At 45.3% G+C, this 22,235-nt stretch overlaps 1 protein-coding gene across 1 annotated transcript in view; it reads right to left on the bottom strand.

Moving 5' to 3' along the window:
• srcap (Snf2-related CREBBP activator protein) overlaps positions 1 to 22,235 on the bottom strand; it is a 114,272-nt gene that overhangs the window by 56,410 nt on the left and 35,627 nt on the right. Inside the window, exons 10-20 of the mRNA XM_084323048.1 lie at positions 21,695 to 21,868; positions 21,253 to 21,491; positions 16,315 to 16,492; positions 13,600 to 13,736; positions 10,666 to 10,835; positions 9,408 to 9,737; positions 8,610 to 8,796; positions 7,825 to 7,994; positions 4,541 to 4,689; positions 3,650 to 3,865; positions 1,106 to 1,273 (exon numbers count right to left, since the gene is read on the bottom strand). Of these exons, the coding sequence (XP_084179174.1) occupies positions 1,106 to 1,273; positions 3,650 to 3,865; positions 4,541 to 4,689; positions 7,825 to 7,994; positions 8,610 to 8,796; positions 9,408 to 9,737; positions 10,666 to 10,835; positions 13,600 to 13,736; positions 16,315 to 16,492; positions 21,253 to 21,491; positions 21,695 to 21,868 (2,118 nt within the window). The remainder of the gene's footprint in view (positions 1 to 1,105; positions 1,274 to 3,649; positions 3,866 to 4,540; positions 4,690 to 7,824; positions 7,995 to 8,609; positions 8,797 to 9,407; positions 9,738 to 10,665; positions 10,836 to 13,599; positions 13,737 to 16,314; positions 16,493 to 21,252; positions 21,492 to 21,694; positions 21,869 to 22,235) is intronic.

Raw genomic sequence — 22,235 nt, 5'->3', positions numbered from 1 at the left:
TATTATATAAAAAGGGCTTATATTACAAATAAAGTATTCATATATCCTGAATGCTATTGAAACCACCTTTGGTGGACATAGATATGTGTAGATATGATGTCTGAGTGACCATGACAAATTTGGTGTAATTGGGCCAATAGGTGGTGCTGTAGCAGCATCCCAAGTTTAAATAGCCATAATGGTCCTGTCTGCACATCTCGGGAAACGGTCATCCGGTCGACATCACATTTGGTGGGTGCGTTGCCGAGGGCCCAAGTAGGTACAGTATCGCATGTGAAGTTGATTGGAGGAGCGGTTCCCGAGAACACCGCAAGCAGCACTTCACAATGCCAGATTACCACCCACAACTTCCCTCTCACTAACTCAGCCAAACGAGTTAGTATGACGGCTGGCCCAAGCCGGAGGCAATGCTGACACATGGATTCGAGACCGGAGTCTCTCGCATTGGTGACAAGCGCAATCTCCGCTGCGCCACCCAGACGCCTTTTTTTTGCAAGCAGCACTTCTGAGGGAAAAGCAATTGGCCTGTTTCAGAACGGACACGCGTTAGGCACAGACGCGCTTGGAACGCAACGCTGCAAGCAGCCCTTCCAGGGACCAAGCCGTGGCCATTGAGCTGTGTTCATGGCGTATCCGTAGGAAAGGCGTGAGGCGTCATGGGAATACTTTTGAATAACAGTACGACTACAATTCTGACCAGGTCTGATTGAGACGTAGAGCGAGAAAGAGGGAGAGGAAGAAACCTTGCGAGGAGGCATTGTGATGCAGCTGAGACCCAGAGGGAGCTGAAGAGGTGTTAATGGGGTGTGTGCTGGCCGTGCTGAAGACAGCCACCTGGGCAGGCTGGCTGATCAGGTGGTGCTGCCCCCCACTGGACACCAGGTGCATCACATTACCTGTGTATTAAAAGAGAGAAATCAGTCAGGGAGTCTTGTCAATGGTGATATATCACATTCACACACTGATTTATAATTGACTTTACAACAGCAAATACACAGGGCTGTCCAAAACATCCCTTGTGGGGTTGGTTCCATCACTGCCCTGTGTTCTTGGTGAGAGCAGTGCCTCCAGGTTCTCTCGCTCTGTAGCGAAGCCTCGTACTGACCTTGAACTGGCCGCGGAGGAGGAGCGACAGGGACCTGGTGGATCTGCGCTCCAGACAGAGTCAGCTTGTTGCCCTGAAGCTGGAAGGTGACAGGTTTGCTTCCCTGGCATGATGACACCGGCCTGCCTGCCAAGGAGGCCAGCTGGGCAATACTCACTACTTCACCAGCTGAGAGAGAGGGAGGGAGAGACAGAGGGGGGAGAGAGAGAGAGAGAAAAAATGAGAGAAAGAGAGGGAGATAAGGAGAGTAAGAGAAAGAGAGAGGGTAAGAAAAAAGTGGTTTGCGTGTGTGTGTGTGGTGTGTGGCTGTGGTGTATGTGTGTGTTTGCTGTAGTTTAGGTGGCGCCCTAGAGAGTGAATGGATGACTGAACTAATAACAGTGGAGGTCATACTATGTGGTGGTTATTGGCATCGATGTGTTGCAGTCATAGAACAATGCCTCAGCAGGCAGAATAGTCTGCTTTTATACAAAACATTTTAAATAATTGCTGCAAACATTAAAACAAAGATGGAAGGTTTTTGATTTGGGTTTTCAAATTGGATACTTTTGTTTCCTCTGGCAACAGAAATGAGGTCCCTGCTGGCCAACATTCACATCCGAGTGACAGTCAGGGGAGGAAATTAGGCCATTTGACTTGCCAAATGAGAGTATTTTTTATGTTTGGCGAGTGATTCATGAAGACCACTCGCCACACTGGCGAGTAAACAAAACAAAAAAATACATTCTGCAATCACGCTCACTGGCAAACGGTGCGCGTCTTCTGAGTGCTCGCTTTAGTTGACAGTGCCACGAGAGCACTGCACAAGACCCGCGGACATATAATGTTTAATAAAAGTTCCCGCAGTACTGACTAACCCACAAACATATAGAATGTTTAATAAAAGTTCCTGCAGTACTGGCCACCAGTCAAGGGAGCACTCGCAAACAGATAACGTTAAACACAGCAGAAGATTGAAAACAGACAGACTGACCAACGGGGAACTGCATCCAACCCTAGTACAACCCTCGAGTATAAGTTACTAAGGACACATTTAAATCACAGAGGTGTAATGTTAGTTTATTGGAACTGTATACAGTGGTTAGCTTCTAGTTAGCGTTTTAGCTATAGCTGCTTGCTAGCTAACGTTAGCCCTGTGTGCACGTGTGCTCAAAGCAGCCAGCCCCATGTTAGCTAGGTGTATCCGTTACATTGACTATGTTTCCAAAAACGCACAGGACTACGACGTAAGGTTAGACGTTTTATTTCATGCTCAACCAGTGCACAACAGCACACCAACCCAACTGACGATACCACAACACTTGACGGTATTTCACAGCCCTGTCGTAAGACCACCATGCCGTCTTAAAGTGAACACCGTTGTGATGCCTACCCAGATGCATACACAACATTGACACGGCTTGACAACCGAGGTTCAAAGTTAACTTGATTGAAAACTTTATTAACAGATTGCAGAATGGGTACAATACAGTACAGCTCAATACACACAATTGTTAAGGGGATGCAGACCAGAGAAAGACTTTCGTCTTGTTTACATCAGGGTCCCCCATTTTCAATTCATCATAACATGACATACACGACACAATACACGATAGACAGTACTGCTACATCTATACATTTCACATCTATCTCTATACACTTCACAACATACTTCGGTTTTTTTCTTTCACTGCCCAACCCAGTCCAACCCAGCATCTTTAACTGCCCAGTTCAGCCCAACCCAGTCCAGAATAGATCCCTCTTTCATGTTAATATGTTTTATGCTAATATTGTGAAGAGTAGAGACACTGTTATTAATGTTTTATGCTAATAAATATTTTAAAGAGTAGAGACACGGTGTGATTATTACTATGATTGAAAATCAATTTAGACGAAGACATACAAAGAAGTAATTATCACAATTAGCGATTTATTTTTGGCTGGTAAAAAATCTGTTTGGCTGGTAAAAAAAATCAGCTACTCGCCAGTTGGCTGGTAAGACAAAAAGTTAGTTTCCTCCCCTGGTGACAGTTCATAAATCATTCAAGGCTTGTATGATTAAATCTAAACAGCGGCGCACTGACACCATTCAAGTTTAAGTTCTGAGGTACCAGTCACAAGGTTCATAGCATTCGATCGCAGACGTCTCGGTCGCCAGACAACAAGGTGATTGTAATCAAATAACAGGTGATTATCGTTAAATGACAACCGTGGCCAATGAGCTGTGCCACATTGAGTTGCCATGAAACGTCATGAGAATAATATGATTACTGCAGTTATAGAAGCACTCAAAGAATGTCTTTCTTCCAATTGTGACACGTCGTCTGCAATAAATGCTGTACAACAACTGAACCGCAGTATAACACTTCCCTAGTGAATACAACACACCAGATTGCCCTATATCAAGCTCCGCCCTCTTATCTTGATACTCCAATCACAACCATTGCTTCCCATTTGTTCCCAGAAAGCAGGGAACAGCAACAACAAAAACAGCTGTGATTAGAGGATCAAGAGAAGAGGAAGCAGGGTTTGAGATGAGGTGAAACCAGGCACTCTTTGACTCACAAGGCAGTCTGGCCTGCATGTCCGGGCTGAGCAGGACCCTCTGGGGCAGGACACTGCTGGGCGGCGGGGCGAGATGGGCCGGTAGAGCTGGGGTGAAGGAGGCCCCGGGATGGCGTACGGTCAGGACGGGCCTGGGGCCGCCGGACCTCACGGCGGTCTGAGCAGCGGGGTTCATGGGCAGGCGAGGAGGGGCCGTGGGCGCGACTGAACACACCACTGAGAGAGAGGAAGGGAGAGTCCAAAAGAGTAGGGAAAGAGAGAGAGTGAGTCAGAGCATAGAGAGATATATAGATCATGGGTGGAGAGAGACGGAAGGCTCTATTTCTGTGAATGTAGTGCAACGTGCAAATGCAGGTCCAAGTTCAGAGTGCTGGTGCATGCGAGTGTGGCGAGGAGGAGGAATACATTATTAGCAGGTGCAGTTGGGGCTGGCTTCGATATGGCCAATCAAATCAGCTCCTCGCATTCCTTTTAAGAAAAATGTGCCTGCCTACGAGAGCCCATTAACGTGAACAAGCCGGTATGTCGACTTTGGCAACGCAACTAAATTAAAAGTTCATCTTAAACATAACCATCCCATTCGGTTTTCCAACAGTTGGCTGTTACGGATGCCGTCACCGACAATGCAAATATAAAACACGAGAGCACAAAATGGTGCACGCTCACAGATAGCGTCTTAAAATTACAATAATTACATTTATCGCAATTATTTCTGGGACAATATATTGTGCAACAAAAGTAGTTATCATGACAGGCCTATTCGCACCCTTGCCAACTACCATCAGGAAAATAGCTCAGATCACCATCGTCTGCGCTTAAGAGAGATTATTAGATTCCAGATATCAAGCACTTTAAGCACTTCAAGGACCTTGTGGGAACCCTGTCTCTTACCTTGTTGGACAACGGGTGTGGCCAGTGGAGTAGGCGTGATGTCGGTTATCAGAGCGGGTTTGGGGGTCTGAGTGGCAGGGGGCACAGGGCAGGTGGGCTTGTTCATCAGCAAGACTCGACCGTCGGTCTTAGGAGGAGGCTGGAACATCCTGACGCACAGAAAGAGACACATACATACATATATAGCATTTCACACCAAGAACCAAACATTATATTGACTGAATATTATCAAGTTATCAAAGTTACGGCATTAGAACTGAAGACCAAACTGAAATCAGAAACGGGTTAGTCAAAAACAAAAGAATAGCCGGACTACAATAGCAAATGTCCCTAACTGACTGACTGACTGACTGACTCCCCACTGTTGAAATACACATGTGTCTTGGCCGGGTCCAGCTTCATTAGGCTTGCCTAGTCTTGCTTTACAAATTATACATTATTATTATTATTTATTTAAAAAAAAAAAAATCTTTTTCCCCCTCCTTTTTTCCGATTTTTTCTCCCATCCCACTGTTAGTCGTTATGCTAATTCCCAACCCCCTTCCTGGTTGTTGCGCACCCCCCCCCCTACTGTTGGTCCGGGAGGCCGGAGACTGTCACATGCTTTCCTCCGGCAGCCAGCCTGGCAGCGCAGATTCTCACTGGGAGAGTGTAACGTGTGGAAGGTCACACTACCTTTCTCCAGATCCTACCCTTGCTGTGCAGGCGCCCCGACCGAACTGTAGGGGTCGCTGTCCACAACGCCCAGGACCCACCCACGGCTTCCCTCCCCCTAACTCAGCCAAACAAGTTAGTATAGCGATCAGCCCAAGCCAAGGCAATGCTGACTCTCCGGGAGTCGAGACCGCAGCCTCTTGCATTGGTGACGAGCACAATCTCCGCTACGCTACCTGACCGCCCCCCAAATTATACATTATTATTACATGGCGTTTTCACATTCGCCGAAATGCTTGCTTGTGATTGGTCAATAGCCCCCCGACAGCGGTCATTATTTTTCGATAACCACCGGTGATTATTGTTTTTCGCAGCTGGAGTAATCAAGCCCACTGACACACACTGTTTCAGTGCAGCCAATCAGACACACCTGCCGGGCTGCCGGCGATAATAATAATCACTTTATTTGGGCTGACAGAGCCACAGAACTGCGATTTGTCAAATGAATTAGGTATATTGTTAGTAAGTTAGCCATGTAATAAGCGGGATAATGTATAGCTTTACTCGGTCATCATCGCAAAATAATTGACCTTCACTGCGTTTAAAACACCTCACCGAGGCGGCTCTGTATTTTAAACTATGTGTCGGTCAATTATTTTGCGACAATGACCTCGTAGCTATACATTATCCCTTACTTAATCATAATAGTTTTGTTTGTTCTAATCTATGAGACTCGTTTCATTGTCATTTCAAGGAGGTATTTTTTTAGCATAACTAAAAAAGAAAATTACTTTGAACTGTTTAGTTGCTAGACTACCTTTGTTTTCGTTACCATATTAACACATTTGGGGCCATTGCGATTAGACGGGCCCCACTCTATGAGGCCAGCTTTTCATTACAAGTTTTCACTGTGCGTGAGGTTGTTTGTAGAGCTAAATCTATATTTTATATTATTGCTATGTGTCCATTGTCAATTGACAGTATAAACCTTCCCTTCAATATGCCATAAAGAAAGAAATGTTCATCAATACGTTCCCGTTTTATAGCGTCGTGAATATGAACGTTATATCGGAATGGTCTGGGGTAATTCCTGCAAAGCTAGTTATAGGGCGCTAAGCTAATAACGTTAAATCGATTGGCGTTTCGGCCCTACACAAGCTAGAGTTAAAAATCTAAATGCATATGATAAGGTATCATTTTCCACCATGAATGCATGAAAGGGGGGGGGGGGGGGGGGGGGGGGAGTCTGATTATTGATTCCCAATAACGGCATTTGTTATTGCAACATCATACGCTGACCGGGTGGATGGCTATGAGAACAAGGCCCGATCAGGCTGAAATTGGCATCAAATCGCTCTTACCTGTGGCCGGTTGGATTCCAAAAATTATTTCCCAGTTATGTCCATTGGCTGATGCTATATTCCTTTACTGCATACTGAATTCGGCGTCGCAAAAAGTATTCCAGGCAATCTGGTGAAGCCATAGCTTTAGGCTAACAAAGCTAACCCGGAGCGAAAAAAAAGTGACACCCGGTCTGCAACAGGGGAAACTGCATTCTCGAGACGGCACCAATACCAGGATCTGGCCGGTACTGCACTTTCGGAGTCCCAATATGCAGCTCCGTGACAACATCCGGGATATTAACACATTGACCGCCAGCAGCAGGGGGCGCTGATACCCCATTCATCGCCAGGTCTTTATTCAATGGATATAGTTTTAGACTGTGACATTTGCGAGTGCTTAAAATATATCTTATATTATATCTATGGGTCTAATAACGCTGTCGAGTCTCAGCGAGTTGCTTCTAGTCAACATGCCCGAGACAGATTGTTTTTTCATCCGTACATTTCCGTTTTATACCGTTTTGAATAGAGTATGGTTTGGGTGTTTTTCAGTAATTCCAGGAAAAAGGCGAGAAAAAGGCATTTGACTGTAATCCAGTCATCATCACGTTGTAATTTTTCGGCTGATTATCTAATCATCCTGAAATCAACGCTAGATTATCATTAGTACGTCTCCTCGTCCATACATGAAATGACCGTCGTAGCGGGGCGATCGTCGCAGTGAAAGGGTTAACCGTTTGGTAGCGTGGCAGTGAAAGGGTTAAAATGGAATGGGAGAAACCCTGCATATATCGGTATCGGAAATTAAGAGTTGGACAATATCGGTGTATCGGTAAAAAAGCCAATATCGAGCATCCCTAGACCCTAGTATATATACGTGGTTGGCCGTCAAGCGTCGGCTCCCAAACACGTATATATACACGTGGTTGGCCGGGAATGTGTTAACAGTGCTTCTTGTGGGTTACGCATGTGGGTTATGTCTTTTCTGTCGGCTATGTGTTCCTAATGCACATGGGCCAGCCAGCACCAATGGACCTCTCAAACTCTCTTTTCTTGATCCTCCATTCACTAATGTTGCTTTCCGCAACAGTTGGACCTATAGCAAACTCTGCCCTCTTTTAGATTAGAATCCCATCTGATCTAAAAGAGGGCAGGGTTTGAGATAATAATATTATCCATTATAACCTAAAAACCAGTGGGGAACACAGAACCCCTTCAAACCACTACTTTACTCTTTAAAACTCACTCCAGGTTTTTTCTGTTCTCGTTTCTCCCTGAACCATTTACCTGTTGACCTTCATGCGGACGGGTTTGGGTCGTGGAGGAGGTTCGGGGGACTCCATAATCTCCTGGATGAGCTGGCGGCCGACCTTCTGGCGAGGCAGGAAGATGTCAGCTTGGTACCGGGACACTCGGCCCTCCAGACGAATCAGGTCAAACATGGACAGGTCACAACGCTAAGGACAGACACAGACATCGCATACTGATGAATTAGGGTTGATCCTTGTAAAATTCTGTCTTTATTGGGTCTTATTTTCTAAGCACAGAGGAGGGGGGAGTCTGGAGGGGCTGGACACACATTGCATACTGATGATATCGCGTTCAACCTCGTAAAATTCTGCCTCGTTATTTTTTTCTCTGGTGAAGGGAGTGAGGGCTGCGGCAGAGAGTAAAGTCCAGACCACCAAGCGAGACAACGGCTACGACAAATACATAGTCCAGACCCAACCAGGATTTCACAGGGATATTTTGTTTTATATTGCAACTCTAAAAGCTTGATTTGAAAAAGTCCATTAAACATTTTTAGGCTATATATTTTCAGAAGTACCTAATGAATTACAGTATAGCTACACACAGAAGCGGACCTGCCTGTAACCCACACCTGCCCCTTCTCTCTCTCCCTTCCTACCTCACTCCGTTTTTTACCCCCATTAACTCATTTCCGTGGACACTTTGCCCCAAGCCCCTGTTAATTTCCAACCCTGATTCCTACTCTTTAAGACGTCTGTGGAGCAAGAAATAAAACATGAATTAATTCCGGGTGAGGGTTTCCACTCCACTTTAATGCCGACCTTGAGCGGCTGGACCTCCAAGGCGTCCTGCACCAGGGAGGCCGTGTGGAACACGATGGGCTTGGTGATGAAGGGGGAGTGGATGGGCCGAGGGTCAAAAAGGTTGGGGTGGTTGCACACTTTTCGCAGCTGCATCAGTATGTTGATGACGGACATGAAGTGCCCGCTGGCCAAGGTTTCCCGGGTCCTGATATGAAAGAAAAAAGTAGGAGAGAGTGAGGTATGGGAGGTTGACACATTGGGGACGATATGGAATTGACCCGTCTTGAGGCTCGCCCTCTTTTCTTGGTCCTCCAATCACAACGGTTGCTTCAGAGGAAAGCAACAGTGGTGATTGGAGGATCAAGAAAAGAGGGCAGGGTTAAAGATAGTCAATTGGACACATATATCATCCTATTGGTGTGAAATGTTAAGCACATCAATTCTATACAATCACAATCTTACATTTCAAATGAAAGCACAAAACTTTGAATTTGTGATACCGGTACTTTATTAAGGAAATGATATATGTGTATGTATAGTGTACATCCCTCTGAGCTCAAGGTCAAGCCAATTACCACGAACCCTGGAGCGTTTACGGCTTCAGTGTCTTGCTCAAGGATATGTTAGCCGTCACAGGGATCAAACCTGCGGCCATCCAGTTACGGGACGGTCTAACTCTAACGACCCTGCCACAAATAATGCAATTTTCCATGATTTTTACGATCTATATTTAATGTTGTGTGGGCTGGGCGTCTGATAACACAAGACCCAAAACAAATTCATTCATAGTTAAGTGAATCAAGTGAAAAAGCTTACGAGGCCTGAGCCATGAAGTCGTCGTAGAGGAAGCGCTGTCTCTTGGACAGGCGGCAGCGCACCACGTGCTCGTATTTCTTGGGCATCTGCTTCTCCACGTCGATCTTGATCCTTCTCAGCAGGAACGGCCGGAGCACCTTGTGGAGCCTCTTGATGAGGCCCTCGTTGTACTCCTGGCTCCCCTCGATCATGCCCGTCAGCGGGTTGGAGAACCACTCCTTGAACTCGCGGTGGGACTGGAAGACGTGGGGCATGAGGAAGTGCATGAGGGACCACAGCTCCATCAGGCTGTTCTGCAGAGGGGTGCCCGTCAGCAGCAGCCGCCTGTGGCTGCAACCACCAGAGGCAGGAACGGTGTTTAGATAAAGACCATGACAACCACTGATAACTTATGATTGGAGATACAAAGAGAGGTAGGAACGGTGTTTTGATAAAGACCATGACATCCACTGATAACTTATGATTGGAGATACAAAGAGAGGTAGGAACGGTGTTTAGATAAAGACCATGACATCGACTGATAACTTATGATTGGAGATACACAAAGAGAGGTTGGAACAGTGTTTAGATAAGCACAAGCAAGACAACACCAAGAAACAACAATACATAAGAAGGAGTTCTATACTGTCAGATTTTGGCCACGGTGTACTGCGATTGCAAGCCTGTTAGATCACCACAACAAGCCTGGTAGATCCCTGTTAGATCACCACAACAAACCTGGTAGATCCCTGTTAGATCACCACAACAAGCCTGTTAAATCACCAAAACAAGCCTGTTAGATCACCACAACAAGCCTGTTAGATCACCAAAACAATGTTGGAAATGGAATCATGGGAAACAATGACCGAATCCACTGTTTTTTTTACCTTGTATTGTATAGTTTGTATAGATCGTTGTATATTGTTGTCTACAAATCTACTACGGTTGAGGAACAGAGAAAAACAAGCATCTCACGTTTTTCTTAATGTATACTATGTACACATATAAAAAAGCTGTGACAATAAAATAATCTGAATGTGAGGTGTGAACCAACTGGTATAAATAGTTAACTTATGAACATGGCCAACAACCGACAACATCACTACTCCAATAGCTCATCAACAGGTGAAACGTCTTCCCACTCTGCCCTGGAGCGCTGCTCTTGTGATGTAGGTCACTTCTATAAAGCAACACTAGGTGCTACATGTGCACATAAAGCTTGCCTGTAGCAGCTGTTTGGACTCTGGTTTCCCAAAAAAGACCACCCTGCCCTACGGACCTGTTGAAGTTGAGGAGGCTCTGCCAGCGCTGGGACTTAAAGTTCTTGATGTTCTGGGCCTCGTCCAGGATCAGGTACCGCCAAGACTTGCGTCGGAACGCCTGGTGATCCTGCAACACCAGCTTGTAGGAGGTGATGCACACATGGAAAGCGTTGGGCTTGGTCCATCCCTGGAATAACACAAGGAGACATGGTTCACATGTTGTTCTTCCTCGTCTTTGTACTTGCAAATTTTTTACTCTTAGTCTTATTTTTTCTCTCATTCATGCTACTGACTTGACTGATTTGCCCTGAGTGCTTTGATCACCTGCTATTTGATCACATGCTATGTTGGTGATATAAGAATTGTACTTGTATTGTATAACTCCTGTATTTCTTGGTGTTTTATTATATAGTAACTTATCTTACTAGTATAATATAGTAGATAGTAAAAAATGTTTGATGTCACAATTCGATTCTTTATGCGTTTATTTATACTACACAGCTCTAATTATAGATTATATATACTATTACCGCTTGGTTTAGCTCATAATTAATTTTTTTTTTTTATCTCAAAATCATAAACAATGAAAATGACCCAGGGCGGCTAGGTAGCGCAGCGGAGATTGCGCTCGTCACCAATGCAAGAGACTCCGGTCTCGAATCCGGGTGTCGGCATTGCCTCCGGTTTAAACCGGTCGTCATACTGGCTCAATTGGCAGAGTCAGCTGGTGGAAGTCGATGGGTGGTAATCTGGACGTTGTGGACAGCGACTCCTACAGGTCGGTTGGGGGACGCCTGCACAGCAGAGACAGGAAATGGTTTGGGTAGTGTGAGCCTCCCACACGTTACACCTCGCCACTGAGAGTCCGCGCTGGCAGGTGAAAAGATGCGACAGGCTGCCTCCTCGTGTACCGGAGGGGACACGTGATGCAAGGCTTCTATCCTCCCTACAACGACCAGTGGGGGGCATATGCGAGCAACGTTCAAGACAGGGGAGGGGAGAATTGGAAAAAACACGAAATTGGGATGGGAGAAAAATTGAAAATAATGAGAAAAAGTAGATAAAAAAAGAAAAAATTAAAATGACCCTTAAAACATTATTCTAATAGCAGTAGCCACACCATACCACCAGTTAAACAGAGTAAAATAAACGAGAGACCTAGGCAAGAGAATGAGAATTCCGATGTACTGTACTGCAAGCTTTTTCTTCTTTCGAATTTTTTATTCTGTCAGCCTTTCACCCCGGCAGGGCTCCGTGCCGGTTCCGGTTCCCGAACCTAATTTTGAACCGGCCGGCGCGTTCAGACCGAAAATTCATTGGTTCGGAACCTGAAAAGTTTGTTCTCAGCTGGAACGAAAAACATTTTGGTTTTTCCTTGCAAACAGTAACATCATCAGTGGGCGTGTCATATTCTAGGCTGTGAAGACAAGCGAAAGAACAGGAAGCGACAGAAGGAAGGAGACAGCGACTGACAACAATGTCAGTGGAAAGAAATTATTTGCAGTGGTCTGCCGTGGAAACAAAATGCTTGTTGGCCGATTTGGGCATCAACAGAGTTCCAGGAAAAGCTACATAGTAGTAGGGGTGGACGGTATGGTCTAAAATGTATATCACGGTATAATTTGAAGCATAGACGGTAACGGTATATATCACGGTATCATCGTTTTTGATAAAAAAAAATTATTTTTATATAATTTTTTTTTTTTAATAAAATATATATATTATATAATTAGACTTGTACTTGTATTATCTGCGAGACATCGCCACCACGCAACAAGCTCCACTGTCTGTGTGTACTCTAGTAGCCTCCAGCTACGGCCAGGATTCTCCGGAGCTGCACCTGGACCTATACTCGAGTAGCCTCGAGCAGAGCTACGGCCAGGATTCTCCGGCGCTGCACCTGGACCCTATTGGTATAGTTACTTAACTGTGCTCAGCAAGCCCTCAGCTCGAATACGCATCGAATCAGTGTTATAAGACATTGATATCAGGAGCTATCTGTAGCTACTGCTAGCCGGATATATAACGTTAATACAACGCCTCAGTGAATTATTTAGTTCAATGGGACATTTAGTTTTGAACGGTGAACTAACTTGCGCTAACGTGAGCTAACAGGTAGCATACACGTCTCTACTAGACTTTGTGGAGCGTTTGTTGATGTCAGGAGCTATCGGTAGCTGGCCGACTAGATACCGTTCGGTTAGACAATGCCTCATCATGTATTAAACTAAAAGTGAATAGTTGACTGGGTCATTTTGTAACGGTAGCTAAGCTAACGTTAGCTCAGGGAGACGCCGCCGTCCTCCCGTGTACGTCCCGTCCCACTAGACTACTAGACCCGTGTTTACATGCGTGCGGTAGGGGCTGGCACGCCCACTGCGCGAAGCCTCCTAAATAACTTTTTCCAGTTCGCACATATCTATTATCTATGACTAATTCTATCTATTTTTAGGGGCAAATGCGAGTGAAATTGTCGCGCTGTGGTTACATGACGTCATTGCTATTTTAGAGCTGCCCTACCGGTTACACGGTATAGTCAAAATCCATACCGTAGAGCAAATTCATACAGTTTATACCGTATACCGTTTATACCGTCCACCCCTACATAGTAGTACCAGAAAGAGCAAGCTGTATGCAGAACTTGTAGAAGAGATGGCCAAGGCTGGGTTCACTAGAACGTCAGACCAAATAATTAATAAATTAGCTCGCAGATAATCAATGCGATTTGCCATTTTGCAAGTGTTGTGTTTACTTCCGCCAGAGTACCGCCCCCCGTTGATGACGGAGGAACTTTGGTTCTGCTTGAATTGGTGTGAACGCGGCTGGTTAGTCAGAAAACACCAAGGTTCTGAGACTCCAGAACGGAGTCAGAGCCAGAACCGTGTCTGTCTGAAAGCGCTATGTATTGAGATCATCGCACCCCTACTCGGTATAAAACACCGGGTTGTTACCTGTCTCTTCAGCTTCCTCTCCTTCTGGCTGCCGAAGTAGGTGAGGATCTTGAAGCTGGGACACCAGCGCTTCAGCTCCATCTCCCAGTTTAACATCACACTGGTGGGAACGATGATGAGGTGGGGGCCCCAGTTACCTGAACACAACCGGGAAATGGGTCAATTATTGTATGTTGATTTTTTAACACAAGAAAAGCTACGATAAGACAGTCATCGTGTGGTCGTCTGGACCCACGTACGGGGTAGGAGCCGGTATCACTTACTACAGTTTTATCTAAAATAAACAAAATCACATTTTATTGGTCATTATTATTACACATTAACCCTTTCAGTGCCAATCACGTGTTAACACGTTTCTGAGCCCCGACCGTTGAGTGCCAATCACATGTTTTTTCGATTTCAATGTCGGGGAGCTGTATGTTGCCTGTAAAATGCATACTGGGACTCCGAAGGTGCAGTACCGGCCGCATCCTACCAATCGGCGGTATCGAGCACCCTTTGAAATGTTGTGTCTTGGGCTGTGCGTCGGTTACATGGGTCCGGCTCAGCTCTTTTTCTCCGGGCATGACGAGCGGTTATAACGCACGGATTGAGAAGAATCAAACACTCCCGATGGGTGTTGTGGGATGGATTATGTTGGCGACACGACGGACAATGGCGATCAGATAATTGGAATATTCTTTTTGGGGCACATCCTAGTCAAGGTTAGGGCTATATGATATCAATCTTGCGTTGATCCGAGCATGCCTTCATTGCGATCCGAAAGTGTTACTGTAACGTTACTCCACAACGTATGCCGTTGGTGGCGATCAGAGCATCAAAAAACCATGTACATCATGTACCACCCTTTCATGAATTCATGATGGTACATAATACCTATCATATGCATTTGATTTTTTTATTGTAGTGTGTGTAGGGACGAAATGCCAATGTGTTACGAAGGATCAGATTAAACCGAATATATATATTTATTGATTGATATATATTGCATAATATTTGTATATCGTTTGATATCCCTTGTGTATTCCTTGTACATATACACGGAATATCCCTTTAACCTAGTACAGACCATAATATTTCGTTCTCCTATTGGACAGCGGTCCCTTAGGCGCCATTGCCATACCCCCAGGGTCTAGTTCAAAGTCACCGTCAAAGACATGCCTGGGCATGAACGGCTCTGCGCAAGGATACGAGACAGGAATAGGGCTGGTACTAGTTTGTTCACCTAACTTATAAATACGGCGCAGGTGAATACAGAAGTATGTTACCCAATAAGTTGAAGCCTCACCCACGATACAACGTGCGGTGAAGTATGGCCTGTTTGGCCCCAAATAGAGCATTGAGACCGCGTGCGAACTAATAACTGAAGTATCAGAGTTTAACGCTGTACCGTCGAGTTCGACCTATTCTATTAATTCAGTAATAGTCTATTTATGTATAGTGTATCGTGCGGCTACAGTGACCAGCATCACCAACGTTTCCTCGTACCAGCTAGTGTGCTTATCCAGGCTGGGCAGCTTACCCTGGCGCCTTCACCCGAGGAGCCCTAGACGAGGACCGTGTGGACATGTACACTGGATAACCTACCCGACGACTACATAGCCCTTTTCGGCTGGATTATATTTGCTTTGGTCCTGTAATTGATGGAGCGGAGAATCGTCTACACCCACAATTGTGTGGGATTTACCCTGTGAGGAGCAACGTCGAGCCCGCCTCTCAGAAGCCTGAGGCTGGCTAGCTTTCTTCCATGCGGAGCTGCATGCCACGGAGAACAGCTGTTATTCGTCTGCGGATCAAGAGATTATTGCACCGTCTCCTGTACTTGGAGTCTCTCTATTCTTCGTTGACCCAGACTATACTACCGACAAATCCTCTCCCCTTGCTGGCCTACAACCGGAGGGACCCTACCAGTATCTCCCGCTACCTTACTAGTGTACCATAGATATAATTCCTAAGATTCAGGTTGTATTCATTATCTCCTGCGTAATATGAGAATGGACTTACGTTATTGATTTGCTCACGCACATTCTTTCGCCTTATAAGCGCAACCCTACGTAAAGTATTGTTATATACTATCATTGCTGCTAATAAATACTATTAAACCCAGTTTTGTGTGGAACCGTGTCATTGTGGGAAGTGTTCATCTAATATACCTGTGTACTGTATGGCCAGTAGTAATGTACATAAGACAGTAGTGGTTTAATGATACCATACTTATATAATACAGTCAGGGAATTGTACCCCTCAGTTACACAATGCATTTAGTATAATACACGTTGCGGGCTATTACCAGCCTCCCAGGAATTACCCTATTAATTAATTACTGACCATAGTCAAAGTATTTCCCCTATCAATTGCAACGCAGCTGTCTGATTTCTGCCTGATCGGAGTTTCTGGGACATCTTGTTTTAATGCTTCAGTGATGTTGAAACAAGAACTGATGATGAAACCAACCTCTTGAAAGTTTTTATAGACTAAAGTTCGGCATGTCGGTCCTTTAATGTTAGGTGCTTTGCTAAATCTGTTGCGCTAGCACGCCTGGCACTGCTCTGTCGCATGTCTTGTAAATGGGCTTGCAGCAAGTGGTGTGTGTGTGTGTTAATGTAGCACCCACCACCAGCACCTAGAATATGTGTGTCACTGTCCAAAAATGGAGGCGCAATCGATATTTATGACACTATTCCACATAATAAGCGTAATGAATCGACCTCTCACCTCTTTCACAGGCGAGGTGAGCCAGCAGAGCGATGGTCTGGATGGTCTTGCCCAGACCCATCTCATCAGCCAGGATACCATTCAGCTTCTTCTCAAACATGGTGACCAGCCAGTCCAGGCCGATGTGCTGGTACTCTCGCAGTGTGCCGTGGAGCAGGAAGGGGATGGGAGTCTTCACCTGTTATTGAGCAAAAGATAGGATGATTATGCCTCATATTTAGTTGTGGGATTAGTTGTTTCCCTACTAATTTAATTGCTCATATTTAAGTTAGTATGTTCATTAATTTACTAATTTGCAAATGAACGACAGGGAAAGGCGCTAAACAAATGAAGGCATTTCAGTAGTGTTAAACTAAAAATGAATCCTCTTTCAAGGTGCCAGGCTGGAGGGCCAGAGCAACATAGGATTGAAGGTGCCAGGATGGAGGAGGGCCAGAGCAACATAGGATGGAAGGTGCCAGGATGGAGGAGGGCCAGAGCAACATAGGATTGAAGGTGCCAGGATGGAGCAGGGCCAGAGCAACATAGGACTTAAGGTGCCAGGATGGGGCAGCGCAACATAGGATCTTTTAGATAGATATTTAAGGAGTAAAACGATCCATTACTGGTTTTCTGATAAAGCATGCCATTCCCTGCTGACTCAATTTAGCTTTCAAACTAAATAGGGCTGTTCCTCAACTAAATAAATTATACATGTATACATGAGCAAATCATGGCAGTACGCCAATGTGTGAGGGAAAATAATCTCATTCTTGGCATACACATAGTACGTTGGCCATCGTTACGTTGGCATTCGAATCTTAATTAATGGGTTCGAACCTCCGCTTTTTCATTGTTTTTATTTTTCAATTTCCGTTTAATTTCTTAAAATTAATTTTATATGAAAAATATATATCAGAATGTGATATATATCAGAATATCGCAGTACTATGTTGTGTTTACAATTATTCGAAAGTCACACGTGAACACAGGACAACAACAGCCTAGTCGAGATGTGGAGGGGTCACTGTCATACATTATCAGGAAATTAATCAATCATGCAAAAAAGAGAGTTGAGTGACTCGCACTCACCAGTCTTATTTCATAATACAACGTTTCCGATTGGACGTTTGGATTAAACCAAGTGTATGCAGTGATGCAGAACTTTCCCAGCGGAACACAAGTTACTTAACGCTACACAGGTATGTTATGCACGTTAATTAAGCTATGCAGAGCGCAGCCCTTTAGCTTGGTAACGTTAACACTTTGTGCGCCATCCACGTATATACATTTTTGGATCGTTTTAGCTTTTCTTCGATTTTAATATTCTATTCAATGTCACAGACTTGTATGTTGACGTTAAAAGGCATACTGGGACCCCGAGGGGGCAGTACGGGCCAGATCCTGCTAGGTGGCAGTATCAAGAGTGCAGTAAACCCTGTTCCAGACCGTGTGTTACATTTAAACCCCATCGGGCGGAGATTTTTAGTCCAGGGAAGCCTAGAGGTGCACTCGATCACATTGAAACGTGTCCAGGACAGTCGGTTAGGTGGCGTAGCGGAGATTGCGTTCGTCACCAACCCCGGAGCTGTGAGCTGGATTCGCCTGTTCGAATCCAGCTCACAGCTCCGGGGTTGTCACCAGCTTGGCTGGCCGTTCACACTAATACAATTGGCTGTATTAGAGGGTGGGAGAAGCTGGCGGGGTGGGTATAGGCATTGCTGTTCGCACCGGCCGCGAGCAGGCGGGCGACTCGTTGGCGGGAAGCGAATTTAATTGCTTTGGTTGGATTCAGAGGCGTGTGCCATGCGCATTTTCACAGAAATACACTCAATATCTGCATTATTACCACACATATTGATGTTGTTCAACCAGCTAATGTGTCTGTATCTTTCCCAATACAAATAAACCATACTATACTTTTTCAGGAGTACAGTCACACTGATTCTGTTGGAGCCATATTGACCCAATTTGAGTTTAATGGGAAACATGTAACATAACATATATTTTGATTTATGGATTATATTAATAATTGATATGAAATTGTATTTACCTGTATGATTTAAATTAATCTTGAAATAGATATTACCTGGACACTTATCTGTTGATGACTGTGGGGGCGCGGCATAGATCCACTCATAGATGCACCCCCCCCCCCCTTGGGGAGGCTTCAAATCAGTGAATGAACTGTCTGACAGCTGAGTTAGACAGCGGCGTTTGGTGTGCAATAGTTTTTCGACCGCATCAAGCCAGACCAATTATATCATTTACTTTGTCAAGATCCTGTTCGATATTATTTTATTTAGTTTAGCAAAGTCAACCGGAGTTTATGTTTAATAAATGTCAATCTACTTACATCATCTCTGAGTGCTTTATGATGAATGCGCGTCGGCCAAATCTGCAACTAACTCCAGTGGCTAAATGGAAATTTATGAAGGATTAGCCACTTCAGATTCCATCATTCTAAAATGAATTCTAACATTCTAATTAATTATATAATAACTGGTTATACATGCAAAATGGACAATAGAACACTGGAACTGGAAATCTTAAAAGAAATATTCAAACGGGGACTGACTTCGCATATAGACTAGGCATTTACAGTCAATGTGTGTGGTCCAAAGGGATTAAAGCAAAAAAAGAATCTCCTGACTGAACTATTTTTTCAGGCCAAGTCATATTCTTATTTTAACCTCCACTGTATTTTTTAGTATCGTTAGCGTTTTAAGGGAGCCTACTTGTAGAGTCTACTGTCCTGACTGTGACTATAGACCCTATTGTTGTGGTTGTTGCACCAGGCAGGGAGGCTGTGTGCTGGAGAGCGTGAATGCAAGTCTTGTGGCTAGATTCTGATTGATGGTGAGCTAGCACCCTTTTCCCATTACTGCCACACTGTAATTTCCTGTGGCATACGTTGCAAAAACACACACCTGGCTTTTTTTTGTTTTTTGCACCATGAACTAAAAGGCTTGTTATCATACAAGCAAGGGACTAAACACGTTTTGCAATTATGCCACAACAATGTGGAACGCCTTACCCACAGCCGTAAAAGATTTTGAATCCTATTCCCTACCCACATTCAAAACCGCTCTCAAAGAGCACCTACGGGAGGCTGAAATTCGTATGTATATATTTTTGACTACCCTCCCACTGGTCGGCTGTAGTGAGGATAGAAGCCTTGCATCACGTGTCCCCTCCGGTACACGAGGCAGCCTGTCGCATCTTTTCACCAGACAGCTCGAACTCTCAGTGGCGAGGAGTAACGCGTGGGAGGCTCACACTGCCCCCGATACTTCCTGTTTCTGCTGTACAGGCGTCACCCAACCGACCTGTAGGAGTCGCTGTCCACAACGTCCAATCCCCACCCACCGGCTTTCCCACCCTCTAACACTGCCAATTGTGTTAGTATGACGGCCAGCCAAGCCGGAAGCAACGCAGAGAGCTGGGCTCGATACCAGTATATCCTGCGTTAGTGGCGAGCGCCTTGCCCACTGCGCCACCCAGCCGCCCCACCCACCCCCTCCTAAAGTACAGTCTCCGGTATAGCAGGCGTGCGTAACGTTACAGTGCAAGCAGGTACATAAGCAGGTGGTGGATGTGACGTCGGTAAACAAGGACGGGCGAGGCTGCAAAAGAAGGCGACTGTCGTAAAACCAAAACACACCGCAGCAAATGTCACTCGCCAAACCTAAAACCTGCCTGCCATTGGCGCTTGGCGGGTGCTTATGTTGTTCCGTCTACAAATCATATTATCCGTCACGACTCCGAATCAAATTGACGGAAATCCGTTTCAAGACGGAATGCTTTAATGCCTGGGTCCATGGCAAGTCCTCGGATATGTGGACTCCAAGGTACTTAAAACTGCTCACTCTCTCGACCGGTGCCCCGTCGATGCTGAGGGGGCTGTAGTCCCTGGCCCCCAACCTCCTAAAGTCCACAATCATCTCTTTAGTTTTGCTGACGTTCAGGGAGAGGCTGTTCTCCTGACACCATCGCGCCAGGTGCACTACCTCTTCCAGGTAGGCCCTCTCGTCGTTTGCAGAGATCAGGCCCACCACGACTGTCGTCAGCAAACTTGATAATTGTGTTGTTGTTCCGCTGTGCCACACAGTCATGTGTGTACAGGGAGTAGAGGAGGGGGCTCAGAACACAGCCCTGGGGGGCCCCTATGTTGAGAGTGATGGATGAGGAGATGCAGTTGCCTGCTCTCACCACCTGGGGTCTTCCTGTCAGGAAGTCCAAGACCCACTGGCAGAGGTCATAGTTCAAGCCCAGGTCCCTGAGCTTGGCTACGAGTTTGATGGAGACTATGGTATTGAATGCTGAGCTATAGTCGATGAACAGCATTCTCACATAGTTCCCCTGCCTCTTGTCCAGGTGTGATGCTGCTGTATGCAGCACATGGGCTATGGCGTCCTCCGTGGACCTGTTGGGGCGATATGCAAATTGCAGGGGGTCCAGGGTGTTGGGGAGGGAGGAACAGATGTAGCCCTTCACTAGCTTCTCAAAGCACTTCATGGCTATAGAGGTGAGAGCTACAGGGCGATAGTCGTTAAAGCAAGCGGGCGTGGATTTTTTGGGTACAGGGTTAATGGTGGACTGTTTCAGACAGGTGGGGATGACCGACTGTTCTAAGGACAGGTTGAATATGTCAGTGAATATTGTGCTCTATTTAATTTAGTTTATATCCCATATAATTTTATTCAACCTCTTATATACAGTCGTACAGCCCTGGCCTATATTTTATTTCATAAATATATTATTCTATTGTGCTTAACTTAGCTCATATTTCATTTTATTTTACTCCACCACTTTATTGTATTATCTGTCTGTTAATGTCTGTCCGCTAATGTCGCACCAGTAACGTCCAAAGCAAATTCCTTGTATGTGAAAGGTATACTAAGCAATAAAGACCTTTCTGATTCTGATTCCGATTCCGATTCCAACAGACCCCCATACCTTGGCAGTGGCCAGGGTGTAGCCTTTAGGCTGCAGGCTCTCTGCGGTAGCGGCAATGTGGCTGATCTCCTTCTTGGGCCGGGGGCCAGACGAGGAAGGGCTGTTGTCTCCCTCCTTCAGCAGGATCTCCATGCCCTCATCTCCACAGCTATCATCCTCTTCCTCCTCGCTCCCTTCTTCATCTTTCTCACTATCTTCTTCGCCTTCCACCTCTTCTTCTTCCGATTCCTCTGGTGAATCTGATGCACATGTAAAAAATTAGGATTTAGATAAAAGGACAAAGATGTATTACAAATATAAATAAAAGGACAGGCCCTCGACACAAAGTCAAAATAAATATTACTCGTTCTCGATAAAACAGTTCTCGGTGCAAGGGTTCACTGCGTGGGACAGGTAACCATATTTCTTACCAACAAGAAGCTTAAGTTAATTATTTCCTTACCAGAGGAGGAAGAGTTGCTTTCCACATCGCTCTCGTCTTCCTCTGTCTCCACCTCCTCATCTCCAGACGCCTCAGACTCTGAGCTGCCTCTGGAGCCGGACACAGAGGGCTCCTCACAGTCAGAGGTGTACGCACCCTTGTACTTCTCCAGTAACTCTTCCATGCTCATGTCGCCTGAGGGGGGGGGGGTACATTAGATTTGGGTTTTGTTAAACATCCATCAACAGTGCACTGCAGTGTTTCCCATGATGGTAAATGGACTGCATTAATAGTGCTTTTTATAATTTATGAACACACACAGTTACACCAGACCAACCGGACACCAAAGCTCCCTGATGCATCGGGAAGAGCGGCCAGTTTCCTTTACATTACAAGTTACAATTGGACCGTTTATACCATTTTATTTGTATGTTTGTTCTGAAAACATTTAAAAATACAAACGGAAACAACTGAATAAAGACTTGCGATCTTCAGCGATAGTTTTCTCCACAAGCCGCGAGCGCCTCTACATGTGATTGAAACAGAGCAGTTGCTTGACAAT

The sequence above is a fragment of the Notolepis coatsorum genome, assembly GCF_963971535.1.
Source record: "Notolepis coatsorum genome assembly, chromosome: 10".
Lineage (NCBI taxonomy): Eukaryota > Metazoa > Chordata > Actinopteri > Aulopiformes > Paralepididae > Notolepis > Notolepis coatsorum.
Note: the sequence above shows the minus strand (reverse complement) of the source record. Positions and strands in the feature narration are given on the sequence as shown.